Source organism: Zootermopsis nevadensis, unplaced genomic scaffold, assembly GCF_977971745.1.
Source record: "Zootermopsis nevadensis isolate Lab colony 2312 unplaced genomic scaffold, Znev_1.0 Znev_ptg000030l, whole genome shotgun sequence".
Classification (NCBI taxonomy): domain Eukaryota; kingdom Metazoa; phylum Arthropoda; class Insecta; order Blattodea; family Termopsidae; genus Zootermopsis; species Zootermopsis nevadensis.
Genome location: NW_028259162.1, coordinates 13,476,115 through 13,503,419, shown reverse-complemented (window position 1 = coordinate 13,503,419; position 27,305 = coordinate 13,476,115). Strand labels below are relative to the sequence as shown.

General features: G+C 36.9%; 2 protein-coding genes across 4 annotated transcripts in view; one reads left to right on the top strand and one right to left on the bottom strand.

Moving 5' to 3' along the window:
* The window catches only part of LOC110829632 (EGFR adapter protein), a 743,671-nt gene that overhangs the window by 35,090 nt on the left and 681,276 nt on the right, over window positions 1-27,305 (top strand). The gene's annotated exons all lie outside the window — the stretch shown is intronic.
* The window catches only part of LOC110840539 (lachesin-like), a 126,599-nt gene that overhangs the window by 44,526 nt on the left and 54,768 nt on the right, over window positions 1-27,305 (bottom strand). For all 3 annotated transcript variants that reach the window (XM_087358358.1, XM_087358356.1, XM_087358357.1), the window contains exon 2: window positions 17,654-17,716. In XM_087358358.1, the coding sequence (XP_087214484.1) occupies window positions 17,654-17,716 (63 nt within the window). The remainder of the gene's footprint in view (window positions 1-17,653; window positions 17,717-27,305) is intronic.

Below are 27,305 nucleotides of genomic sequence, written 5' to 3'. Positions count from 1 at the left end.
GAATCCAGTCCGCACCATTGTACAATATTCCTTTAAGATTCATTTTAATATTATCCTGCTATCTGCATTTTTGCCTCCTAAGAGATATCTTCCATTCAATCTTTCGATTGAAACGTACGCTTCACAACTCTTTCATGCGTGCTTTGTGCTCTGCCCACATGATCATTTCTTTGATGATATCAGCAGCAAATGTGGAAATATAATTTATGAATCTTCAGTTTCCTTCATCCTGCTGTTTATATCTTCCTCTCAGCTTCAAATATTCTCCTCCGTTCCCTGTTCTCAAGCGATACAGTCATTCAACCTGTTATAATTTCATATTGGTATAATATCAATTTCTCAAAGACCTGAAAACTTATATGGATTGAAAAGCATAACATTCGTCTTCCGTTGACAACACAACTCAGGATTTCATCGCTGTCAGTTATTTTTATAGAAATCCGTCAAAGGCATGCTCATGTATTGTATCGCGAATCGCCTGTGTGTTATTGGAGACGTTGTGATGTACCTTGGTATAGATTCTTGAGAGAGTTGAAATAGAAGAAAGATGTGTAATCGGTCTGTGAAATCGCATCAGCCACGCAGATCTGCCTACGTCAACAATAGGAAGACGTGCTCGTATGTGGACACGGTCAAGTCCCTGGGTGCAGACATAATGCTGATTTATCTTGTGTCAGTTCTTTCCTCTTTTTATCGGTCTCTCTCTGTCTCTTTTCTTTCTCTCCATACTTGACTGCGCTGCGGACAGAAAGTGTACACTCAGTTCACTCGCATCGAGGTGCTGTTCGATTACTTCCCCTCGTTGTATTGCAGGAATCCTACTCGCAGCTTCTGTGCCATAAAGTAAAGTCGTACTCAGCGCCTCCCACTACTACTGTGCTACATTTCATGTTCTCAAGGCGTCTGCTAGAGTAATCTTTACCCTGATGATGGAGGCAGCAATCGTCGGTAAACTTCCACAAGACTACACCGCTGTACAACCCAGGAAACAGCCAGGTGTTTAGTTTGTTGTCTTGTGGTCAGACACCCGAGGACGTCTATCTGGATCACTCTGGTGTTTTACGCGCACTAAATAAATGCCTTGCAGACAAATACCCACTCGTTATTTAACGAGTAATGCAATGAATCGTAAATTTTTTCCAGGTTTTCGCACAGCCTATGGATTTATTCTCTGTAGATCTACCCTACACCTTATAGAAGCACAATGAATTAACCTTTTTTACAGCAGATCTTCGTTTAAATGTGGCTGTCGAGATGAGGTTTTACCACTCGTATTATAAGTGGAAACATTATGTATCTGATTTTAAACACGGGGAAATGTGATCATCGGCTGAAGTATAACGAGTGTCTACAGCACTGTAAAATATCTATATCGAAATTGTGGCCTCAATAGGCTCAGCAGTTTCGTTCTTTATAATCAGTGTTGCAGATCATCATGCACGCGCCTGTCACGTGTTTAAACTGTTGAAACCGTTTACTGTGCTGTGCTTACATTTGTAATGACTCGAAGTCACAAGGCGTATGAAGAATACAACATGCATCATCCAGCCGACAATGCACACAATTTAAGGTTGTTTTTATTGTAAACAAATCAGCAATGTTATCTGCTGGATTTTGGTAGGCTTTGAACCAGCTTAGCGAAGACAGTTATATCGTGTCGTGGTAGAGTATCTGTCCACATTCGTTGACTTTGCTGACGAGCAACCGTGAGCGATCAGTAGTTTTGTTAATACTAATAAGCACTCTAGTAACTGTAAGTATAGTCGGCGCAGTAGTTTTTGGTTGGTGGAATTTTCAAGGGGAAGGCTAGGAGCGAGTCACTTGTGCGATGGTATAATGCTGACTGCACCGAGGAGCTTATCGGACTGAACGCCCAAACAAAAGAAATACGCTGACCGTGCCACCTCAGGTACACAGAGTAGGTCCGTCCGCCAGCTCCGCTAGCTTCTCCACCGGCCAAAAACTACTACGCCGACTATATCACCAGCTTTATTGTTCAGTATCTCTATATTTTTTACACATAGCGTATGTATGAATTTCGTATGTATCTCAGAATAAACAGTGATTGTTTCCCAAAACATCATTAACCAACACATCTTTGTAATGCAAAGGAACTGTATTTTATTTACATGAGCCTCAAGTCTTCACTGTTATTCTGTCCTTATCTGAATGACGAACAGACATTGCCTGAAAACCTTCTAACAATAAGATGTTCGTTCTTCATTCTGAAATAAATTATCTCTGTTCTCTTCGGCTTCGCGCTTCAAGGCGTTAAAGTAATGGCTCTTAGCTCAGTGTAGTTGTATACAGTAAATAAAGTAAACGTCCTTGATTTGAGCCCTGTTTAAAGATGGAAGTAGCAGTCAACACAGTCATTCTGTGTGCGACCGTGCTGACGTGTACATTTCTGCGAATGATTTATTCATGACTTTGTAATCTGGCTGATATCGGTGGCTCGTAACATAATTAATCTGTTTGTGGTGGTTCAAACCGTACAGAGAGCTCTCTGTTTCTATGGTGTCTTCTGTCTTAAACTTGGCTACGCGTAACTTTCTCTCTGTTACGTAACTGGGAGCTCTCTTCTTGTATGTTCCAGGCGTTGTCTGCTGTACAGGAAGGTTTTTGTCTGGATGTGGATGACGGCCACTCTAGAAGAATTTGTAGAATTAATTGTAACAGGTCCGCTGTTCGAAATCGGAAATGGTTTCGAATTTAAAATTATGTACACCTACTTGTGCCTGTATCATTGTGAAATCTGCTAATCTCATATTCTGCTAATGTATACCTTGGTTCAAAAATACTTTTCTTCTCCGTGCGTTAATATTGATATGAAGTGCCTTTTAGAGGCATATTTTCCACGAGGCAATTTATATTTACAAAATATGTCCCTCGCAATTTGGTGAACACTTACTGCACTTTTACGTTTTCTGTGACTTTTTTTTCAACTCTTCCACTTGTCACTATTTTCTTCCAAATTACTTCCAGCCCTCCGCTTTATATTTTATGGTTTTTACCTTTTACCTACCTTGTGCTGTCCATCATCTCAATTCTTTTCATAACCACACATTTATCTAAATTTACACTTTGTCAAAATTCTTTGAAGATTATTTTCTTGACTACCTAAGCGGATGTATGCTTACCAAAACGTTATCTGTTCCATGGAGTTCGTTTAGTCATACAAAGAAATACAATGCCTCTCCATATGCCCTCTGTGTTATTTAAGTCAGTAATTTGTAGATGTTTCGTATTAAAACTATTTCTTTGTACACTGTGACTACAAAACTTGAGTCGGAATGTAACAGATCTGTTTACTTCTCTTGTGTATGTAAGACAGCAATTCGCGTAATAAATAATCTTGCATCAATTCTTTCTTACTGCGAGGAAAATAATTGTTCATGTTCTCTGGAATACTATTTTCCAGTGCCATTTTTATTTTGAAATGTATTATAAAGACGGGATCTCTCGGTCTTCTCAGGGATCACCCGTCTAGCGGGGATCTCCCGATCGCGAGGATACAAACTACAGTGCTTTTGGGGTTGAGATGAATCTTAAATATTCAGGCCGGACCCCCTAGAAAACACTTTGTGCTTTGGTTCTCGTGTCCAATATTCAGCTCAGTCAGAGAAGATCGTATCCAGGCAAAGTTTCACTGGAAGGAATCTGGTGATAACTTGAGAATAGACGCAGGTAAGGCAGTTATTTGGTGATTCAAGTGTCACAAAACACGTTAATTTTTATCCTGAATTCTTAATTACTGGTGCCAAGCGGAGATAAATTTTAAACTCGCAAAACTCTGGAAGGAATGTGTCCACCTAAAATAAAAAAAAACACTGTTGAGATAATTATTAATTTTACTCATAGAGAAATTTGCTTACTAGCCTATAACAGATCTCCTGTGATGTTTCCTTGTATTTAGTCTTTCTGTATCAGTTTACATAATCGAGAATACCATGCAAAGAGTGCTAATTAATACATCAAAGAATATTTTGTGTGCACTTTTGTAAGTTTGCTGCTGCATCGTACTTTAAGGTAGTGCCCTACCTCTATTTATCAGAAAGGGGCTATAAAAATCACGGAACTTTCTTTCAAATGTCCGGGTCGATATTCGACCCCAAATGCTTCTGACAGTAACGTCGTGGGATATATACTTGTATTAAGTATAGGTCGCTTGTATAAAGCTTTAAAATGCTGTAACTGGGCCTACTTACTGGATTTACTGAATGGTTTACACACACAATAAACCTTTACTGTAGACTCAAAGGTTATGGTAGTGCATTGTGTTCATAGTGGCTGAAATCTTAATAACCCATGTCAGGTTTGATCGTACGTAGATTCCTTTCAGGATTTCCAGTACATATATAATCCTTTCATGTATGTTGTATAGGCTGCATGGTCCATCCTGGGACTGGAGTATTCGTTGTAATCTCAACAGCAAGGGGTATTGAGTGACAGATTCACACATGACTACGAAATTGTAGTTATCACTTTTGATACTGTTAAGTTTGTATTCCTATTGTAATGCGTGTGTTATGTTTTAAGGTTAGCGATTATGTAAACCGTGATATATAAAAGTTATCAGATATCGTGACATAGAAATTCGCTTATTTCATTGTGACCTAGACACTCCAAATTTCTGGAATTTCACTTTAATAGTCAGCGCTAAACGTATTACAGAATATGCAGAGAATGAACGCTCCTGTAGGCGTCTGATCAGTGAGTAAGGCTAAAGCAATTACTGGATGCACGGTCGGAACATATAACAGTGAAAATATTTTGGTCTCACTGCAACTGTTTTAAGTAATAAAGATGGTATTTAGAAACCTCGTTCATCGGTCTATATCTCTAAATGAATCTTTAGTTTACTGTTCGATATGGGGAAAATTGTAGCAGTTGCCTGAATGAATGAAACTTTTAGGCCCCTTCCGAATTGTACGTTGCAAAACTACGCCTATCAGTTTCGCTATGTCTGTCTATCTGTCTGTCCACATGTAATAAATGGGGATCCACTGCGAAAAGCGGAACCATATGGAGAATCCCCGTTAATCCTGTGTGATGACGTAATACCCAGACAGGTGGGCTCCAGTAGTGTAACCTCCGGTCTCATTGTTGAGAAAAACGCGATAGACAGACACTGGCAACGCACAAGGTGTTCTTTACTCAAGCTAGAACGTGTGAAACACCCAGAAATGGGTATTAGGGAAACAGGGTTGGATAATGTTGATTGGATGCATCAGGCCCGTTATAAAGATAAATGGCGAATTCTAGTAAGCATGGTAATGGACCTTTGATTTTCATACAAGTTTGGAAATTTCTTCAGTAGCTGAGCGTAAAATTAGCTCCTTGTTGTTAGTTAGTTAATAAATTATGCAGAATATCAAATAATGCATTTGGAAAATATGTTTTGCACCATTTTAATATTCACTATTATTTTCATGCTTAACATATCTGAGAATTTTTCATTTAGCCTTCATTAATGGCTGGTATAATAACATTTTATGTAGGCAAATTACACAGAATATTTACTACATACAAGGAGACTTTCTGGATATTTTTTCAGTGCATACAGACAGACGCGAAATTAATATTAGGCCAAATTCGAATTTATTTTGTGAAGGACTCGCGAACTTTAAATTGCCATGTTACACACAGACGTTTGGATAAAAAATTTAAAATATTACAGTTGGTGGTTAAATTTTTGGTTATATGTATATGCGGTTATATTCTTTTACGGCGACTGCATATATTGAAGTATCTTTTATGTAATCAGTCATGTTAATTTGGAATGAATTTCACACGCATCTGACACAGCTTCGCGAAACTTTGGAAATTCAATTCGGAGAATGTCACCGAAATATTATTGACAAGGCCGATCGCCCGATAGGACGTGGTAGTGTTTTATTGGTAATTACTGTTCTGAAATATGTAACTTATTAATATCTTGCTTATATCTATACATAAGAAGAAAATGTAACTAAATGCAGTTTCGAGTGTTAATGTTTACGTGAAATTACAACCAGTATTGTGTATTCGTATATAACGTCCTACTTGGATTAGTTGACAGTATTTTTATATTAGTGTATTTTGTGCAACAAATTGTTATCGTTATTATTTTTGTTATATGGAATATATAATCTCATTGCACGAGTCAAAGAAGAATAGAATATCCAACCTAATACTTGGGCTATTCTTTGCAAAATTCATTTGAAAAATATTCTTCATGGTAATTCCATTTCACGAAGTAATAATTCATAATCTCAGCACAATAAAAATGCAGTCCACGCCCTTGTTAGAAAGGATGATTACTCGAGTTTCCTGTCCGTATGTATTACAGGAACTGGTGTAGTGTAGGAACAGATCCTAACACTCAATCAGCAAGTCATCAAACTCTGCAATTCCTCTTCCAATTTCCAATTATCTGGTGTGTGCAGCAGGTATGAGACTGCTGGAACCAAATAGGGCTGTCTAGCTATGTATTCATTTCAGGATTATAGCGTATTTGGTTTCATTCCGGAAAAGAATTTCGTCATGCGTGTGTTGTACGACAGTGAGTGTATACCGAAAATGCCATCTGGAATCAAGCCTGGCTCACTTTTATATTAACGTAACATAGCCATAACATAATTATCGCACACTTCAGCTATTCTCTGAGATTCACAGACTACATCGGGGTTTGATCCTCGACATAAGCAGAGGATTTTCTTATAGCCTCTGCGTCCAGATCGGTTTTAGGGCCCACCCAGCCTCCAATAAATACCGGGGTCCATTCCAGGAGGTAAAGCGAGTAGGAGAAATATCTCCTCTCCCCTAAATGCCATAATTAGCATTTGATGGGACAGATTTTTCTTTTTTTAATTTTCTGTTAGGGAGAATGATTTTTTGTGTTCTCATGGACATTTAAATATCCCTAAACAACTGAATATGATAATACAACGTATTGAATTATGTTTAAAATAAAAGCTAAAATATTTTTGCAAAGACAGGCGGGCGAACTTAACTGCTACACTGTAGACGGTCAACATTTTGTTAATTTTATGCCTGGGTAAATCATAAAACATTTCAGTTCATCAATACTAATGCCATAATAGTGTTAGTCAAAGGCCCTTCTGCCCGCGAACACTTCAAGAATAGCCCCATCGTGCTCCAAGTTATAAGTAAACTCTCACCCCTCCTCCTAAACATTACATTAAGTTAAAAGCATCGTGAATTTTGTGAGGTTATTGGTGTACTTATTCTACGCTTAGTATTTCGATAACAATTCTAGCCTCTGCACGTCTACCTTTGAGGTACGAAGTCAAATAGGTCACCTATTGCTGGAGTGTCAACGGGGAGTACACCGCTGCCAGCTACCACATGGCATGAATGTATAATCCCTCTGACATTTCAACAGGAAAATTGAACCAGTTCTGAACGTATACGAAAAGAAGGGTGGGGAAATATACCAGTCGAAGTGTATGATTGTCTACATGGATATCGATTCAGTAATGATTTTAAAATAGTGCCCTTGGGCAGTAGAGGAAGTAGGATGTCCACTGACTCACTCTTTCCTCGTGCACACATGCCAGTATGAGTTCCATTTTCATATACGAACACAACGAATTAACCAGATCAACGGATCGTCATAAATGTATTTCCTGTGGCTACGTTTATTTACATATTGTAATCGAAGTTCCCAAACTGAATGACCTCACACCATTTGGGATTTTCTGTATATAGTCACAGTGAGTAATCCCAACGGTTTATATAGGTGTATCTTGTTAACATTATATATGAAGATCTACATCAGTTTTTTTACATTTATTTCTTTTCAGTTATTTCCTTCACTTTTAGACCCATTTTTAACATTTTAAATTTTCTGAAATGGGGCGTGTCTTAAATTTGATGGCGTCTGAGAATCGATGTCGGAAACGTATACTGTAAGACTAAAGCGCAAGGATACAAAGAAGTTTTATGTCTAAATATTAACAATTCCTATTGTAAAAACGTATTAATTTCCAGAAATCCTATTACAAAATCTACAGTACATCTTACAATCGATGGCGTCTTAAAATCGATGAAATGTATTTTAAAAGCCACAGGTGTCTTTATGTATTATATAATTATTTAAATTTGGTGAGTCGCTTATTTTATTGTAGTTTTATACCAAGTATTTATATACAACAAAAATGTTCCAAGCCGCTCAAGTGTAATTGTAGGAAATAGGTCTATTTAAATTGCACATACCAAGAGACGCTTTACCTTCAAGGTACAGAATTGATTTTATGGGTAGTAATAAAATAGTTTATAACAAAATTAATGTTAATAAAGCGTCCGCATACGCTGTTCTCGCCATGTCTGTGCAAGATGTTAGCAAATACAGCAAAACCAATACTTCAAATGTTTTTTTAAAGTCTCAGAAAGCACGAAGAGTTATTTTTATCAGCGTTTGGCTATTTAACGAATCTCTATCTCCTACAAAGGTCACCGATCGCATAAAACCAATTCAACTGGAAAAATTATTACTAAGTAAACTAAGAAACAATTATAAGGATAATATTTATTATTTGTGCATTTGATAGCCAATATAGTGGAATAATTATTATAATATATTTCATAAGTCGTTACACCGAAGTTAATGATGAATCAATAAGTATGTAATTAGATTAATATTTTTGTATATTTTATTTGTGTATTATAATTATGAACGCATTTATTAAATTCAAAATTGTATGCACGTTAAACAATTGTATCAAAGTAAATAAATTGCGTGGACCCTTGTGAACACTTTTTTGAGCCTTCTGGTTACAGTAAAATGGCGGATAAATTTTAGATACTTTGACTACCGGTGCATAGCCTACTTGCAGATTTTCAAGGAGAACTGTGTTCCATGGTTCTGATTAGTTAGTTGTCTGAAACATAGAATTGTTGTGCCTACACGCAAAGTATCAACCTTCATGGAACATAAGTGATTCATAAGCTGCATCGTATTTACATATACCTAGAAAATCTCTCATCTACTTCGGGATTTAAGGCAGTTTTTGACAGCATTGGAAAATTGGTGATTTGGGCTGGGGTCTTCTCATTGCGAATTCGATTTTATATCTCTCCTCGTTGCAGAATTACAGCTCTGCAACGCGTTGGATAAATGTGAGCCGATTTTTATCAGTGGCTTTAATCTAGGTCATGCCTTATGTCAGAATGGCCACACGTGTACTAGACGAATGCTGTTGTCAAGCAATTGACTACCGTGTAGAGCAATATTGCGTAGCTTGTTATTCGCCTGGTCGATGAATTATTAATGCGTTGTGCTCCAAAGACAAACAGAGGTAAGAAGTAATATTTCTAACGTCGTGGAACCAAACGTTGCGGTCCACTTAATAAAGTCCAGAATACAATAAATATTTTACTCTCTTTCTGTTTCCGCTTCTGTGGGATTTAAAATTTATTTGCTATTTTGATGCTAAGTGAGTAATTGTTAGCCTCGTATTTCCTAAGCATTTTCCTTTCGTGCCCACTACCATGTAATTTTTGAGCTAACTGACATTTGATTTGACGTCGGCGATTATTAAGATGGGTGTCTTTTGTGCAGTGCGTACAAATATGATGTAATAGGTCTTCGGAAATACGGAACTTTGTTATAGTCTATAATGCAAAACAGCAATACGTCGGCCGTACGAAATGTTTAGTTAGTTTTCAGTTTGACAGCGATAACTGATGGGCCATTTGAGACAGAAATCCGAAGTCCGGAATTTATAGAAGGCTCTGTGGTTTCCTTCAGTGGCCGATATATTTTCAAAACACAGAACTATAAAATTTGTGGCGTGTGTACAGGTCCACTATTTATGGTCACATTTCGTGGATAACCTCAGTCCCCTAGTTAAAGTTTCATGGATAATGATAAGAGTTTCGTTTTGCTTGGCATCATTGTTGCTGTCTCTAAGTACTGTAAATACTTATCACATGTTGATCAGTAACATAATTGCTTATCTTCTATAAGACTGATTAGCCTAAAGCCGCTATCAATTAATTATGAGTGTCAAGGAAATTATGATACATAGCATTGAAATCGCGGATAGATGTTTTCAGTCTCGTTCAACTAAACAAATACTTCCAAATTTTAAAGTAATAAATACATTGAAGCAAAACTTTCAAAATAAATGTTGACTTATCATGAATTATTATACTTCATTGTCCTCCACAACTTATTTCATAGTTACGTCACCACGAATTATCAGATGTGACGTTTTCTGCACTACAGATATAAAATCTGTATTTTAATTCCTCTGTAACAAGACATTTATTTGTGAAAGCGTATGAATTATTAATATATGGACGTGACGTTGAGCAAAGTCTTTGTACTGTGCAGTCTAACTTGGGGTTGCCTACTAAGTTTTAAACTTATGAAGCCGCTCTTTTGATCTAAATCACACTTAAAAATTAATTTTTACCTGTAGGAAAACAACGGGTATCAATTACGAAGAACAGATGGTTAATGTTGTATAGGAAAATAATCATTCTTTGTTCTCGTAATCCTATGAAACCCACAAATATACGCTGTGGGGAGAATTGAAAAGCTGTGTAAATTTTTAAACATGCAATACATGCATGTACCATTGTGTTTAAAAGGGTTACATGTACTGATATTCAGAATGAGTTCAGTGAGAAGCGTGGGCAACGAGGGAATTTTTCATTTGGTTAATTTTTAGAATGTAACGTCGCTCTTTTGTTTGTAATAGGAATAGTTCATAAAACTGCTTATATTATTCATTGGTTTAAAAGTTAACTCTATAGAGTCTATGAACAAACATTTCAGTCGATTTGGTATCTTTCACGCTCACTCATGAAAGGGGACTTACTCATTGCTACAGAAATAAGAAAACATTTAACTTAAAAGTTCCGGTGTATTATTGGAGATGGAATTCTTGAAGCGAATCTATTTCTGAGCAAGTTTTATGTAGCCCAAAGGCCGAGCGTACGTTCACAAGCTTTTTCCTGTCTGTGTTTACGGGTCAATGGAATTCAGATAATTTCGCCTCTTTCAGACCGAACGAAGTACCGGATCGAACTTCAACATACTCTTACAAACCAATATAAGAGCCACAACCAACATTTTTAATATCGATAAATGATACTGCGTCTGTGTTGTTTTGTCTCTCTCCACGATTCGAGTTCTCCGGTGTTACTCTAGAATTATGGGAGAGATTATTCAGAGGCTGTATATTAACTGCAAGCATTATTTAGGGTCGAATAATAGGGGTGTTGTTATGAACAGCGAACAAAAATGTAATGGTAAAGTGATCCTTCAGAATTTCTTGAAGGTATTCGTAGATCCAAAGACATTCGGTGCGCCATATACGATCAAGAGACCTCGTCCACGATATGTTCCTGCATACTGTGATCAGGATTAAAGAGTAAAATTTTAGGTTCTCACGGAGGTGTATATGGATATTGATGCTTTCTAGAAGTTTGCCGATGTTTCAGGGGTGCGTGTTGCGTCTATCATCAGGGCGAAGACAGAAAGCAGCCATTTCAGGAATAAAGAGTTTACTCGCGTTCCTGAAAGCGTTCACTCCTTGACCAGCGTGTCTAGATGCGGTTTGTAGTGTCAACAAAGACTACCAAATATCTTTCTTTTTCATTCTATGATCATGTGGGCTAGGTCTACAAAGAGTTCCCTGTTAGTGAGGATATTGGCTACACGGATCCTGGTCGTTTCTAAACTCCACCCCCAGAATCTGAAGTTACAGAAACTCTTCGTTGTTCATAGGTCATGGTCTGAATATGTACGAGATTAACAAGTTACCGTTTTCAACCACAATACTGCTAAAACGTCTGGTTACATACCAGCAACCTTTAGTATTCTGTGTCGGAATGATGACACATGCCTACATATTGTCCCTAACATTATAGGCGTTAATTCCAGAGAATTGTTGTTTGTTGGTTGTGACGCCGTCTTCATCTTCGTTGTTTACTTCAGCCGTGATGATTAAGGCGGGAAACCAGATTCTAACCCCGTAGGTTCAAGAAGAAGAAAAATACAGCAAGTGAAAGGTTTAGAAAGGGAGAACAATGAAAAGTAAGGAATGATTTTGCAGGAATACGGATAGAAAACGAAAGATGTATGAAAGTTTGAAGGACCATATTAAAAGTGTGCTGCTGTTTCGCTCCTATATTAAATGCGTAGAGTAGGGTTATAATTGTTGGTTACGTTTATGATTAATATCTGTTGTCACATGTGTTTCACATACTGACTTTGCCAATACAAATCGCGTAATGAAATATTCAAGAGTAGCATTTTACGTAGCACCAAACCACTTTTTTCACGCTGAGTAGTTGTATATAACCTCTCTTCCGCAAAAGTAGATTCCTTCCATCCATCATGGTTCTATCCGTTTCCTATTAATATAAATTAATTAATTGTCATTGGACGCAAAGCTGGCCCAACATCATTGTCATCTATCAGGTGCTATCGAAAAGGGACCATTAACACATTTATCTTCAACGTAGTAATTTTCCCTCAAAACTGGCAGAAATAGACGACATACCTTCAGAGAACCCTTGATAAATGATGAGGACACGACGTGTGTCCCTGATTTGTAATGATGGATTTCAATAAAATATGAGAAAGTGTATTTTTTCGACGACTCGAAGGTTCGAATATATTCTCATGTGTAGCGTTTGCGTTAGCAAAACCAGCCAAATTAAGTCTTAGGAGTCAAGAAAACATAGTTATTAGTAAAGGATAAAAAGAATGTTGGCAGGGATACATTAAGAATACACACCCCAGCACACTGAACTTAAAAATACGACAGTGGTCTGGGTATTTAAGGAAAGGGACAAATAAGGTCCTCACGTCCTACTGTGTGTTAGAAATTCTGAGTATCTGAGTATATTGTATTTTATTCAATTATTATTATAGTTACTTTCGATTTAAATATTAATATGGAAGTATAAATATAAGTTGTCAATGGTTTGAAATTAACGGACGGTATCGGATTTAGCGCGTTAAATAAAACTGTTCATCACTTTACATTAATAATTCGACACAGAGATATTTAAAATGTGCATATTCATATATTCCAAGACACTGTATTGTAGGTATGATAAAATTCAGGCAAATTATTGTGTATGTGTGGATAGATAGATAGGTAGGTAGGTAGATAATTCCAGAGCTAAGTCAGTCTGTTATTAGAATAAAATGTCATGACGAGAAGTCATTTGTTTGGAACATACTTTGAAACGTCTTGCGCCAGTTTCATACTAAAAAAGAATTGCACGAACTCAGTACACAGTGGTAATGTGGGTAGGCGAAGTGTAGGTTTCTTTAAGAAAACGCCACCGGCTTGAGAGTTTTGTTGTGTTGCTGTACAGTTAAACTGATATACTACAACCTCATCAGGTTTCGTAATTACCTACTAACTACGTGATGCTGAGTCCTCCCTGACAAGCTCATAATCGCCTTTCTAGCAAGAAATTCTTCGTCTTTTATAAAAGACGAAGGTTCATTATCGTATTCACAGCAGCCAAACACTGGTCTCTATCCCGATCTCAATAAATCTTGTCTACATACTATCACCCTGCTATTTAAGAACCAAATTAGAAGGCTCATTAAAGCTCGCCCTCTAAACTTATGTCTTCTAATTGGTCTCTAGCCTTCAGGTTTTTCGACCAAAATTCCTATTAACTCCATGAGTACTGGTAGTACAATAGTATGTTGTATTGTTTTGCTTAATTAACGGATTATCTTCTTGCACTGTGCGGGCAACGCAGGTGGTCGGAAACAAACTTACCTGAATAATATTCGTTCCTGGGAGATGAGATCTGAGTGACGAAGTGAAGAATGTACTTCATTATATTCTTTTGTGCTTCTTCATTGTTATTAATCGATACATCATTCAGATTATATGCTGATTTTGCTGATTAGATAGGAGAACAAGAAACAGGTGCAGAACTGTGGTGGGGATATATAATATTCGGATGGTTTTAGATGAGACAATAATGTTAAAATAATATTTAAAATTTTTGAAAGGAAGTAGCTTTTATTATGTGACTAGGATTAAAGTAGTTCAAGACTGTGTGGCTCTTTCCAGTGTTCTGTCTTGGTCTGTTTCAGTCTATTTGTTCTAATAACAGCTAATTTAGATTTTTCAGGGGGGGGGGGGGTTATTCCGAGGACATTTAGCTTAAAATACCAGATATTTAAAACACGGGATAAGATTGAAGAGTATTGGAATAAATGGATACAACACTTAAACAGGAAGGATGATCGACAGATTCCAAAAATGGCATTTAAATATAAACCGAGAGGAAGACGAGTACCTGCTAGACCCAGAAAAAAGGGTATCACACGTTGAGTCGGATCAGGCTATTTAGCCTATCCAATGAATATGATGATGATATTACAGCGTACATAATCCTGATAACGTAATAAATTCTGAATGAGACTATTTGTTTTCACGACGGGGGTATGACGATTACAACTCTCCGGGATTTTTGTCTGTTAATGGCAGTACACAGTCCTGAAGCGTCAATTCAACTTCCATGATATTGCAAGGCACAGTATTCCAGAAGACCTTCTTCTTCATAATAAATTGTAATGAAAGTTGTGGCGTATTGTATCAGATGCTACAGAATCCAGTTATAAAAAGTAACAGTTTTAAAAAATGTAAAATAAAATATTCAGAATTTTTTTAGGAATAATCTGTTTTGGAAATGAGATTATGTGTAATTCTGCCACATTTTACTTGGTAGAGTATTTAACGAGAGAGCTTCAAGAGATAGGTACGGAATCGGTCGTGAATTATTTATTTGTAATGTACAGATAGACTTAAAACCTTAATCAGGATAATAGTTGCCCCTGTGGAAATTCGAACCGAACACATTCCACGTACGAGTTCGAAGTGTTACGGCATAAAACATCTTACCCGGTGATTGTGTACTTTCCAGCTTTAATATTATTAAAAAGATTATATTCCCTCACAGTAAACTATATTTACATAGTCTCAATAGGACTTGTATTTAAGTGACTTCAAAGCTGGATTTTTCCTTATCGCATAATTCAATCTGTATAATTACAAAGGGCTTCAAGTTTCACGAATAAATTCTGTGCTTGCTTCTGGTCCATTCGTTAGGGTTTCGAGAAACAGATGTTTAAAAAACGCAGGAAAGAACTAAAAATCTATTTGGAATTCTTTGCATATTATTTATATCATTTGAAGTGAAAATAAACCGTAATACACACACAAAACTCAAAGAACTTTGCTTTTAGAACATAAAGTTAACTCTTGAATGATTTGCATAACAAAGTGTCACTGCTATTCTGCGTGGAATTGAAACCTTCACTCATTCTATTCTGAAAGTTCCATTCAAATGTTTTTACCTCCTAACCCAAGTTTCTAAATAAGAGTCTGAGAGACTTTATCTTTATATTATAACCTCTGATTCAAATTCCATTGATAAAGAACTTGCAGAAAATGGAATAGTCCAATTTAAAAGCGTGGCCTCCCAGTCACTCTGACGGGACTCTCACTGCGTTTGCAGATTGCAGTATGAAACAATCGTCCGTTCGAACCTCAACACCGCTATATCATCGCAAATTTCGCTTTCTGTCTGCACCTGAGTCAGGCATTCGCTACATACGTTCACAGTAACATTTGTATTTCCTACTGTCAAAGCACACTTATATATGTGTGTAGTATGCAAATTAAATCGAAAAGTATCGTAATCAATCACCACCCTTCTTGACATAGTCTGCTCCGAATTAGATCCTTCATACTAGGTAAGGGAAGGTATGATTATATCGGAACTATTTTGGTCGTGAAAGGACGCGTGTAACAATTTTATGTACGATCGTAACGCAGGAAGTGATTTTGTCATATGTAATAAGTTGTCAGTACTTATGGGAAATCTGTTTGTGAAATAAACAATAGTAATTAAAAATTTATATTTTCAATAATATTCAGAATATTATATTCTTTTAATAATATACGACGTTATCACCTGATATGTCAGCAGACAGAATATAGGAACATAAATATGAGTTTAGTGAATATCAGTTTTTAAATTTGTTCGCATCTCCGCATTTATACTATTTTATTGGATACTTGTGTAGGATTATAAGCTGCAATTGTCAGTCGGTTTCCATGGTACTGAAGTACATAGCAAAGCTACTTGTTGTGAACTAGAACTTTCAAAACAATATGTGTACTATTGATGTAGAGTAAGTTCTGAACCGTTGAGGTCTTACCAGAGAAAAACATCAAAGATTTAATATACAAAGACGTTTACTGTCAGCGACAAAACAAAATTAAATAAAGCATAACACTGAAACTAAATATCTACCAAGCATTCGATGTTATTTCATTCTGTAATCCGTCTCATTAAAATTTATGTAAGCTAAGTACTCAACTATAGCACTACTTATTTTCGCTTGTACGCCATGATATCGCTAACGGGTCATTTAAAAGTCAATAAAACAAAGATTCTCTAAAAACATCCATTATATGAAAGTAAATATAAGTATTCTAAAAAATTAATTGAGCGCAATTTTTGTTACATACTTTGTATCAGTTGCTGGTCTTCAAGAAGCAAGATTGTAGAAAGTCTCTGAGTTATTGGGTTGTCACGGTTTATATGATTTCGGAAGAACGTTCGCATCCATATTTAGGGTGAAACGTTGGCTCAGACACTGCATTACGAAGTGAAAGCACGTGAGGGAGGTTGTCCGTTTGACAACCAGCTTGTCAAAGCCCCGAAATTACTTGGCCCATTTTGACGATGATTTTTATTAGAGAGAGATTATGAGAATCTGTATCTGTTCGTCTATACTTCTGCCCATACGCACTTTTCAAATACGAATCGACTAGGCGAATTCCGTTTAAATTTGATTTTAGAGCTGTCTACCAGCCGTTTTCAGGAAATTTAGTCTCTGTACATATTTATCATCTTGCTAAAGGTTATCCCGAACTTAAGAATTTTGTTAAAGAATAGTTTGCTCTGTGGAAGAATTCCTATTAAGATAAAATTCCAAAATTTTATTTGAAACAGTGCACGGTATAGTGAATATTTTACGAAATACGAGGAGCCTGTTTCAGATTCCGTTACTGACGAAGACTGGGGTGAGATTAATTTTATAGAATGCGTGTGTGTCTACACTGACTTAATAGAACTGAATTTACAATAAATAAATAAATTAAAATATCAATAGAATGTTACTGCTAGAATGAAACTGCTAGACGTAGCGTCGCTTGGAATAAATTTTTTCATTATTATTTCCTGTTTGTCGTGTTCTGAGCCAAGCTCATCTACGGAGTTCCATAATAGGGTACATCAAACTCTCTCACTCTTCGCCCTGATGAAGGAAACATCAAGGACCTCTGAAACACTGGTAAACTTCTACCAGACTGCACGGCGCTGAAACTCAGAAGACAGTCATCTTCATAATCTCTTGAGTTAAGTCCAATGTTGGAAAAAGGAATCAACAAAGGCCATAAATCTGAACTAATTCTAACTAATGTATAACATTGGCTTTTGGGGATAACCCGCGTATAAATTTGTAGATTGTCCATCATTTCGGCAAACATTGCAGTTGCTATCTTCAGGGTGAAAATCCAGCCGCAAAAAAAACAAAGAACAATGATTTATACATGCTCACACAAAATTATCGAATTTAACGTACCGTTGTTGAACTCCTCAATTGTTGTGGGTATTCCATTTGTTTCCAAGTTACTGACTCGTCTGCCTAGAAAAAATAAAAAGAAGAAGATAAACAATATGTTTCTACAGCCTGTCTCAGTCGACTTTTCAAATAAATTCCTGTTTTCGAAATGTAAATATAGAAATTATGGAATTTCGGTTGGATGACCCAATAACCCAAAGGTCAGTGTAAATACTATCCACGCATTCGCCCTAATATTTTAAGTATAAATGGGGAAACATGACAGGCACGTGATTGTCCAAGGAGGATTAGAAATGGCTATTTCACGAGCGTCAATCATCAGCCGTCTAGGTTGATCTCAAGGTATTATCAGGAAAATTGCCCATAGTATTGAGAGAGAGTTCAGTTCTTTTGAACAGTCTGTTACTTTCTCATAGCATTAGGGATCTGCTGTCAGTTCGCTATCTATTGTAGGCCTATCAAATAGAGGCTGATTGATAAATAAAGAGAACCCTTATACACTATCAATTTAAATGTATTAATTACTAATTTGTAGAAATTATAATTTTTGTAAAGTAATTATCGTGCTGTCATCTGCAGATCAGATCATTTCCATTTCTGCGTTTTTTCCTTATTAAACATTGAGAGCTTGCGTTTAAACTCGACGCTCCGAGGTATGTGTCAGCGACTTACACAAAGCTACATCACTGTCTTCACTGACCTTTATGAAGACAAGTTCTCGAATATTTCAACGTAGCCTTGCTGCTGAAAGGCAAGCTGGTCTAGCCACTAATCATCCTAACCATCATTTTTAACTCTAACGTCAAATAAAACGTAAATCAACGTAATTGTAACTGGACTGTAATATGGCCACTGCCCGTGGATAGTATTCCAGGAGCACTTAGGATATACAAATCTTTGCATCCAGCATTTAGTTATATTAAATTCGATTACACCGCACTAATCAATACGTATCCATAATATAAACCTAATGACGTTACGTTGATATTACTGCAGCATCAAATGCAAGAAATACCTAATTGGATTCGCGTTTCGTAGGTGGGATTTATGGCATATGACGTTTGTTGATTTAGGGCTATTTAGCTATCCCAAGAATACAGGGAATTAATTTCCTAAATTAGTCGATATGCGCTTTTCCTCACACCTGTTCCAACTTTATTTCCCTATAATCCTATGAGTGTTCGTTTGGTGTATAGAACCTATGCAATTGGCACAGGTGCTTTTAAACAGATGAAAAATATAAAAATTAATTAATCCAAGTACACGTGTTTTATGGAAGCTGGATAATTTACCTTACCCGGACATTGCTCTTTTAACCGTAACGGTTCGCGATCGATAAATATGAAAGACAGAACCTGCTGAAAATTCAACCCCCATGTAAATTCATTAAATACATTATGTACCTTACATCAGGCCACGACCAATTCATTCCAAATCACTATTCATTTATCATTCTACTATTCGGCGCTATAATGTAATATGAATTATTGGCACAGTCTTAAACTGAACCATGCCAATGTCTAACTCGCTTATAACGTCACAAGAGGACTGAATAATGTATGTAACCCTTGATTTAACAATAAGTAACTGTTTCGCCAACAGGGTGTATTTATGGGTTTCATATGATTGTTAAAGTCAACAACGATTTCTATAAACAGCATTAACCATCTGGTCTCTGTAATGGAGACACGTTGTGTTTACTTTGAGATTAGAACAGAGATTTTACATATTACTTTGAGAAGCGTCCGCTTCAAAGGATTAAATTGTAATCAAAACTAAAAACAATAATCACCCCAAAATACTATTCCATCCTTTTCAGCGTGAATTTATTTTACAATTTAAGGTTTGTTTTAATGATAGGTTAATATGAATTTACGTTGGACGCCCATGTAAACCTCTGATTTTCGAATAAGTAGACACCACACAGACATTCTACTGAAAGTGGTTTTATGTGGTAACCATTGTGGCAGAAGCTAGGATAGTATATAAATCATTACCTTCACAATGTGAAGCGAATAATCCCAAAAAGATTAAGCGGAAAAATGTATTCAGAGTAGCAGCAAGAAAACTGCGTTTTGAAAAATTTTGCTTCTTCAAAATATTAGTATTTTCTGGCACACAAGTTCAGAATCCTATATTTAATAAAATGGATTCGACACACTGCACAGACACACACACTGATACACATAACAAAGCTATTTAGAAAACCAATTTCACAAACAATTTGAATATAAGTCCACTTGAATTTTAATTTGAGGAGTAGGACACATGTAAAAAACGAAGATTTCTGTCTTCTGGGTTATTGCGCTGTGTAGTCTGGTCGATGTTAACCAACGTTTCAGAGGTCATACTGCCTCCGTCATCAGGGCGATGAATATGCCAATAGGGTGTGAGGAGTTGGATTTTATAGGCAGGGACGTGAAAGGTGTAGCCTGCCCCGAGCCAATGGGAGCAGGTATGGGAGTGGACCAATGGTAGCACGTGGGCGAGGGTGGGAGAGGGAGAGAAAGTAGAGAGAGAAAGGTGAGTGTAGTTGTATGGATAAAGGCCCTGAAAGGGGCCGAGTTACTGGTCTGGTTGACCAGTAACTCGGCCCCTTTCAGGGCCTTTATCCATACAACTACACTCACCTTTCTCTCTCTACTTTCTCTCCCTCTCCCACCCTCGCCCACGTGCTACCATTGGTCCACTCCCATACCTGCTCCCATTGGCTCGGGGCAGGCTACACCTTTCACGTCCCTGCCTATAAAATCCAACTCCTCACACCCTATTGGCATATTCATCGCCCTGATGACGGAGGCAGTATGACCTCTGAAACGTTGGTTAACATCGACCAGACTACACAGCGCAATAACCCAGAAGACAGAAATCTTCATATTCACCGCTGTGAGAACCTCAAGTCTTACATGTAAAAAACGATTTGAACATTGGCGTAGGCTATGTAATTCTGAATAAGTTCGGAGGATTAACTATTAACTCATAATGTGTTTACGAAACATTTTCTCACATGAATTCAAATTAAATGCATAAAACTCCACATTTATTGCAATTCTTTGACTATATTATTGCTGATATACCTGGGTCTGTGTGTTATATATGTATATTATTTCCAATATTTTGAATAAATTATAATTAATTTCTTACGTAGGTAGTCCGTTATATGTTAATGCAGTCTGGACAGACCTTATATGAACAACTAACTAATTTAGGCTCTACATATCCCCTTTTTAGCTGCTGATAATTATATTTAACGTTTTAGATTAATTGTACTATGAATTCTATAGAACGATAAAATTTACGTTTAATGAAAAGGAAGGTTGCACTTTTAATGTTGTTTAAATTCAGGCAATCCGGCATATTCATAAACGTCGACTACAAAATAATCTGCTATTCATAAAACAGTTTCTACTACGGCTGTAATACTAAATTATTGCCGTTACGGTCAAGAAATTAACTAGACTCTGATGCAAGAAAACATCGCTCAAGAGACGTGTAATTTCTCGTAAATTTAAATTTGAAACTTAATATAATAAATATATTTATAGTCTACTGTGCTGCAAGTGAAGAGATCATTTTTACTGATGTTTCTTTACTTCAGGATAGGTTTATATTTGGTGCTGAGGTTAGTAATGCGTGGGGCTATAAATCTACTTCCCCATATTATCATGGCGTAGTGTTTGATTAAGTAGGGGGAGTTCCTTAAAAAGTATGCGATATTAGTTACCTAAATTTTATAAAATACATCACCAAATAACAATAATATCCTTCTAGTCTTAGTATATTCATTAACCTACATATTTCAACACTGAAAGCTTACGTGGCAGTTGATTGGTTAACAGTCACGATTTGTATTCGACAAGACTCCGTTTCATATCTCGGTCCGGGGACTGGCACTCCTCGTTCCCTCACGTAACCACAACCGCTTCCTTTCAAATTCTTTACGATTCATTATTTATTACGGCAATCATCCTATCATTTGACGAATTTTATAGCGACGTTAAATAAACAGGGAATACCGATGAAAACTCTTTTTGGCGTCGATGTGTGAGAAGAAACAACAAATATTGCACGGACGATAACAAAATAACATATAAAAACTGCTACGTGTTGATATGTGTATTTCAAATTTGAATACACGCGGGCCTATCTCCAGAGCCATTTATTGCTATTTTCACTCTCAGTTGTCCCTGATATTAGTTTCTAAAAATAAAAGGCCGTTGCTGGAAAGCCAGTCACAGTACAAAGAGCTTCTCTCATGCATTGAATCATGACGTCGTACATATTTTAAATAAAAGTCGCAGATTTGATGGGATCCATAGGCGGCCTCTTCTGAACGGTAAAATGAACTCTCGGTTTTCATAAAACGTGGAGTATTTCTTGATTAACTTCTCGAGAACGAGTATGATCCATTGAGTTAGATTTTATTCATATCAGCATATTACATTTTGTATCAGTATTTAATTTTCCACGAAGTTCCCTTTGAGGAAAGTGTAAAATTTATTCGGACTTTATTTTAATCGACAGATGCGAGCCAAGTTGAAGTTATATAAATTTTTGTACAGACAGCAAAGTCAAAATTTAATTTAAATCCGTTTAGTAGCCGCACAGATGATACATACCGATGAACTGACAGACCCAAAGCATTTTGTGCTCATGTTGGCAATTCATCGTACTGATAATATTATCAGTACAGTCACATCTGAAACGTTGGTAAATTTCTAGGAGACTACACAAAATGTTCAGAAGACCTGCATCTTTATACTTGCCATTTTGAGAACCTGTAATATTATAGAATAAACACTCATCGCCCTGATGACGGAGGCAGTAAGCACCTCTGATGCTTTGGTCAGCGTATGCGACACTACTTATGGGAGTATCTCAGGAGACATCCACTTTCGAAATGGAAGAATGATTTTGTGGACTAAACTTGATCAGGTGGGCTTATGTAGTCTCCAATGTTGTTAGCCTGGGTGAATAAACATCAGAATAGCCATCTGCCTCAGCCGAGACTTGAACCGTGTAATTTAAGGTTAGAAGTCAGCTAAGTTACCGTAAGGGCGAAATAAAAATTTCGTGCCTTGTTATTGTAACAGAATTCAGATTCATTAAATTTATGCTCTCCATAAAGTGAGTGTGAAAATCGATGCTGTAAATAGAATTAAACTAGGCTATACGTTTTCTTGTAAATTATCTTCGAAACAAAGCGTGTCATTAGGCCTGTTCCAATTTCTTAACACAGAAAGAGATGAATTTAATTTTAATGAAAGTACCCCATCAATTGAAACCAGGAAGGATTATAAAACGTTTCACTGTGTTCGTTAAAGAGTCATATGTATCCTAAAAAGAGGTAGGTTTAGTAAAACTAATACTTGGAAAAGTTAATGTTCGTGACATTTTCACTTAGCGAGCAGTTCGACGTGACCGTTTAGCGCGAATTTCTTTCCGCTGTTCGCTTAATTTCTCTTCGTTCTTCTTGTGTCTCCCTCTCCTTCTCCTTCATTGGACAACTTTATTACCTATGAGACCGCCCGCAGCCTGGAATGTGCTGGAGACGCTGGGGAAGAATTAAGTACCCCGAAAGAATGGGGATCAACTTTATTTGTAGTAACACATAACTCCGCAACTCATTAGCGAGATCCCCTTCTGTTTAGATTGTTTTCTTTTTGTTGGACTTATATGCGGTTGCCTTTGCAGTATCTCGCTTGGATTAGTCCGCTCGGAAATATTTTTCATGCCTGAAAACCAGCAGTGCAAAGAGCCCCCCTCAGACTTTTATATCAGACATTAAATTATTGCATTAAATAAATGAACTGCATCAAAACCAAGGAAGTGTGATCCTATTATGTGTGATTAAGTCATGTAGTACTAAATTTACATTGGAGGTTTAAATAAATTTAATTTCGTTCTTCTTCTTCTTATTATTATTATTATGTAATAAATTAAGCTTTATTATACGTTGCGGTTATCCCCGACGGGGGCAGAGGATTTTTCCTCTAGCCTCTGCGTCCAGACCGGCTCTGGGGCCCACCCAGCCTCCTCTACAATGGGTACCGGGGGTCCTTTCCCGGGGGTAAAGCCGGCCGGGGCGTGATGCTGACCACTCACCCCCATCTAGTGCCGAGGTCAAGGAAGGGAGGAGCTATACCTCCACTCACCCCAAGTGCCTACATGGCGTATAGTGGGACAGACTTTACTTTATACGTTTCGGTCAGTTCTGTTTGCCTAAAATTTGTTGATGTATCCATCACACTGGAAGGAGTCACATATCGGATCATTCAGCTTGTTACACCGTGTAGTCTGGTAGAAGGTTACCGACGTTTCAGACGTTCTTTAAGCCTCCATTGTTAGGGTGTTTGATGATGGAGGCAGCAAGTATCTGCGAAGCATCGGTAAACTTGTGAACCTCAAGTCGGGTTATACACTTGCTAAAAACGAGAAATCAAGAAAAAACAGTAACTCAGGATTCAACACCTAGTTACTGATAATATTAATATTCTGTATTTATAATAACGTCTTCATGTAAAAGCCACTGTGTATATTGAAATTGTAGATGAATGAATCGCACTAGTTTTCACTCTTCGATACTAGGGGCTTCTCTGGGACACAGTAAAACCATTTTAAACAAGGTCCATGATTCTGGAATGTAAATGCCGCTTGTTAGGAGACAAACTGGTTTGTCTGTATAAAAACCGCGAGCAACAAAATATCTATGCAAACGGATAAGTAGATTAATAAGTTGACTGAAGAAAATATACGCCATGTAAAGTCCTCAAAACCCTTTAAGTTCTACTGTAAGATTGCCCTCCCAGTCCGATTATGTTTGAAGTGAAAACCTTTTAACACCAAAGATTCTTCATTGCAATATTTAATATATTTATAATTTTAATTTAATACTTCTCACGACTCACGACAATAAAAATAATGTGTTTCGTTGACAGCTTATGTAGTTATGAAGCTACATACTTATGATGTCAATGTTTCCGATGTGAAAACTATACTTAAGATGGGTATGACGTCACAACAGTCAGACTAGGGTCAGAACTATGAGCAGACGTACTAAAACAGTGTCAATGCCTTTGTATATATTTCATAACACCAAAATACCTACTAAACTGTGGTATATGTTGTGTAAACGCGTAAGAGCTGATTTAGTGGTAGGACATTCTGAAGTATTCGTGTTCATATCCCCCGTCTGCTTCTGAGTACACTTAGCTGTAAGAGCATGGAAACTGTAACAGCTGAGGGAACGTTGCTCTGCTAACCGCATGTTTTCCTTTTGTACGGCAAGTCATGGAACGCGGTACTAGGTGACTCTGCTTTCCCTTGGGAACGTCAGCTCCTATTTCTGGTCACAATTATGCCAACGGGATCATATTTCGGTCCATCCTGTGTCCGTAAGAATCAATACGTCGCCATTCTGTGTAAAATGAAAGATGTAGTAAACGACCATTTTCTGTAACAAATTGTGATACAAACAGTTTCTAAGGATGTGGAGTGAGTGACAGTATAAGATCCCCTCTCGATCCGTACGTATTTTAGCGCGTTCGCAACTAAAAGTTGCACAAATACGTCGTTAGCTTTAGTCTGTCTATCTGTCCACATGTTACAAAACAAGAAAATCTGAGAATATTTCCATTAAATTTGATATGGGAGGATTTTTCTAAAATTTGTTGATGCATTCAAATTTTGAGTAAAATATATAAAGAACGTGCTACATGATAATCTACGTACATACGTCTCTGAGAGAAAAGCGGACTGGGTGGAGAATCTCCATGTTACCTGTGTTACAGTGTTCATCTGTGGAATCTATAGGCTTCCTGGCGTACCAAATTGTTTTGCTGTGTACAATTTGTGACTAGTTCTGCATTGTCTTGCAGCTCTACGAAATGCCATCTGAAGACCAAATCTCTAAAAGCTCGTTGTACAAAATTAGGGCCTATTAATTTATAACACGAAATTTATTTATAATTAGTAAATGGAATTATATACTAAAAGTCGAAAATATGTGTGATGCAGTATTACTCTGGATATTGTGAAGAAGATATGTTAAGGGCTGAAATCTAATTCGCATTGTTTGAAACATATGTTTCGTCGGTACGTAAAGAAAAACAACATATATAAATATGTTTTTCTGACGAATGTACGTAATAATTCTACTGGAGTAGAATACTGTACGAGCTATGTATAGTCTGTAGCAGACATGCAACAGAAATAAGAAACTGGAAACAGGTGATTATGACGAGAGCTCACACGGATAATGGTCTCAGTTGCATAATATAAGGGTTTCTGGATCATGTAAATGTTGATTGTTAAGGGATGATAATAATAACAGTTACATTGGCAGAATAAAAACACTTTCTGTAACAATCAACGCTAACAAATTTCGTGATTGAAATATTTGTGTCGTATTGAAACTAATTTCTTAATGTTGGATTCCACTTCAGAAACTTGTTTTAAAAAAACTTGCTACTACTGAAATAATATTTTCATAGTTCAAACTGTAAATTCTGTATAGAACTCGTCTGAATGACTCTTTGATGTGGGGACAGACACTTGCCAAGTCGTCTGATATTCAACTAGAAGCTTCATGTAAAAGAAGGCAGAAATTTATGTCCGGAGCGGAATTCGAAACCGCGACCCCAGCTGGGTGTGGCCACCGTGTTCGTGGAAAGTATTACTTTGGCCATGAATTCTAATTGCAATCTTCATTTCTGTGAAACAAGTGTTAGGAAAGTACTAACCGCGTTTGCATACTGCATAAAGCAGTCGTACCTTATTTATTACTTTCTAAAATTCTCAACCGTAGTACGTGGAGATCCCTCGAAAGGCACGCATATTAAGTCAAAGGAATGGTATCTTGCACGGACCCTGACAGACACAGACTCCGAAAGCCATGGAAAACCAGACCACAGCGTCTTCTCTCTGAGGCCGAAAACTGAAGGTTTATTTTCAGCCAAATGATCCACTCTTCTCATGAATATTTATAGTATAGAAAGCGAGACTTCCTTGCATTTTCTTCTGAAGATGATATTCAAATTTGGATTTTAATATGGAATTATTCTTTGAGTCATAGAAAGGCAGATGACTGCAAAGACCTTATGCTGTATTATTTACGAAACGTGGGGAGTCTGTTTGTGTCTTTTCAGATGTGTGCTGCTGCTAATGTTACTTCATTTATTTACTCCGAACCGCACTTTTTAGATGATACTAACTGAAATACGTGCTTCAGAAACTGCACTGAAATAAATTATTTCTTATATCACGTATCTATTTAATTTCTGTAACTGTATGCCTATACTTTAGATTATTACACGTAAATTTTAATAATTCCATACATTAACAGGAGATGTCTTACAGTGCAGAACGAAGGTAATTAACTTCCCAAAGGAAACTTATTATTATTGTTTTTGAAGATGACTCTGTTCTGGGTTGTTGCGCCATGTAGTCTGGTAGAAGTTTACCGACGTTTCAGAGGTCCTTGCTGCCTCTGAAACGTCGGTAAACGTCTACCAGGCTACAGGGCGCAACAACCCAGAAGACAGACATCTTCATTCCTCTGAAATACTAAATGAATAGTTCTGATATAAAAATAAACCTTATATAATAAAGCACCCAGTGGGCATAAGCTGGATTTTGATGCGATTGGTTATTT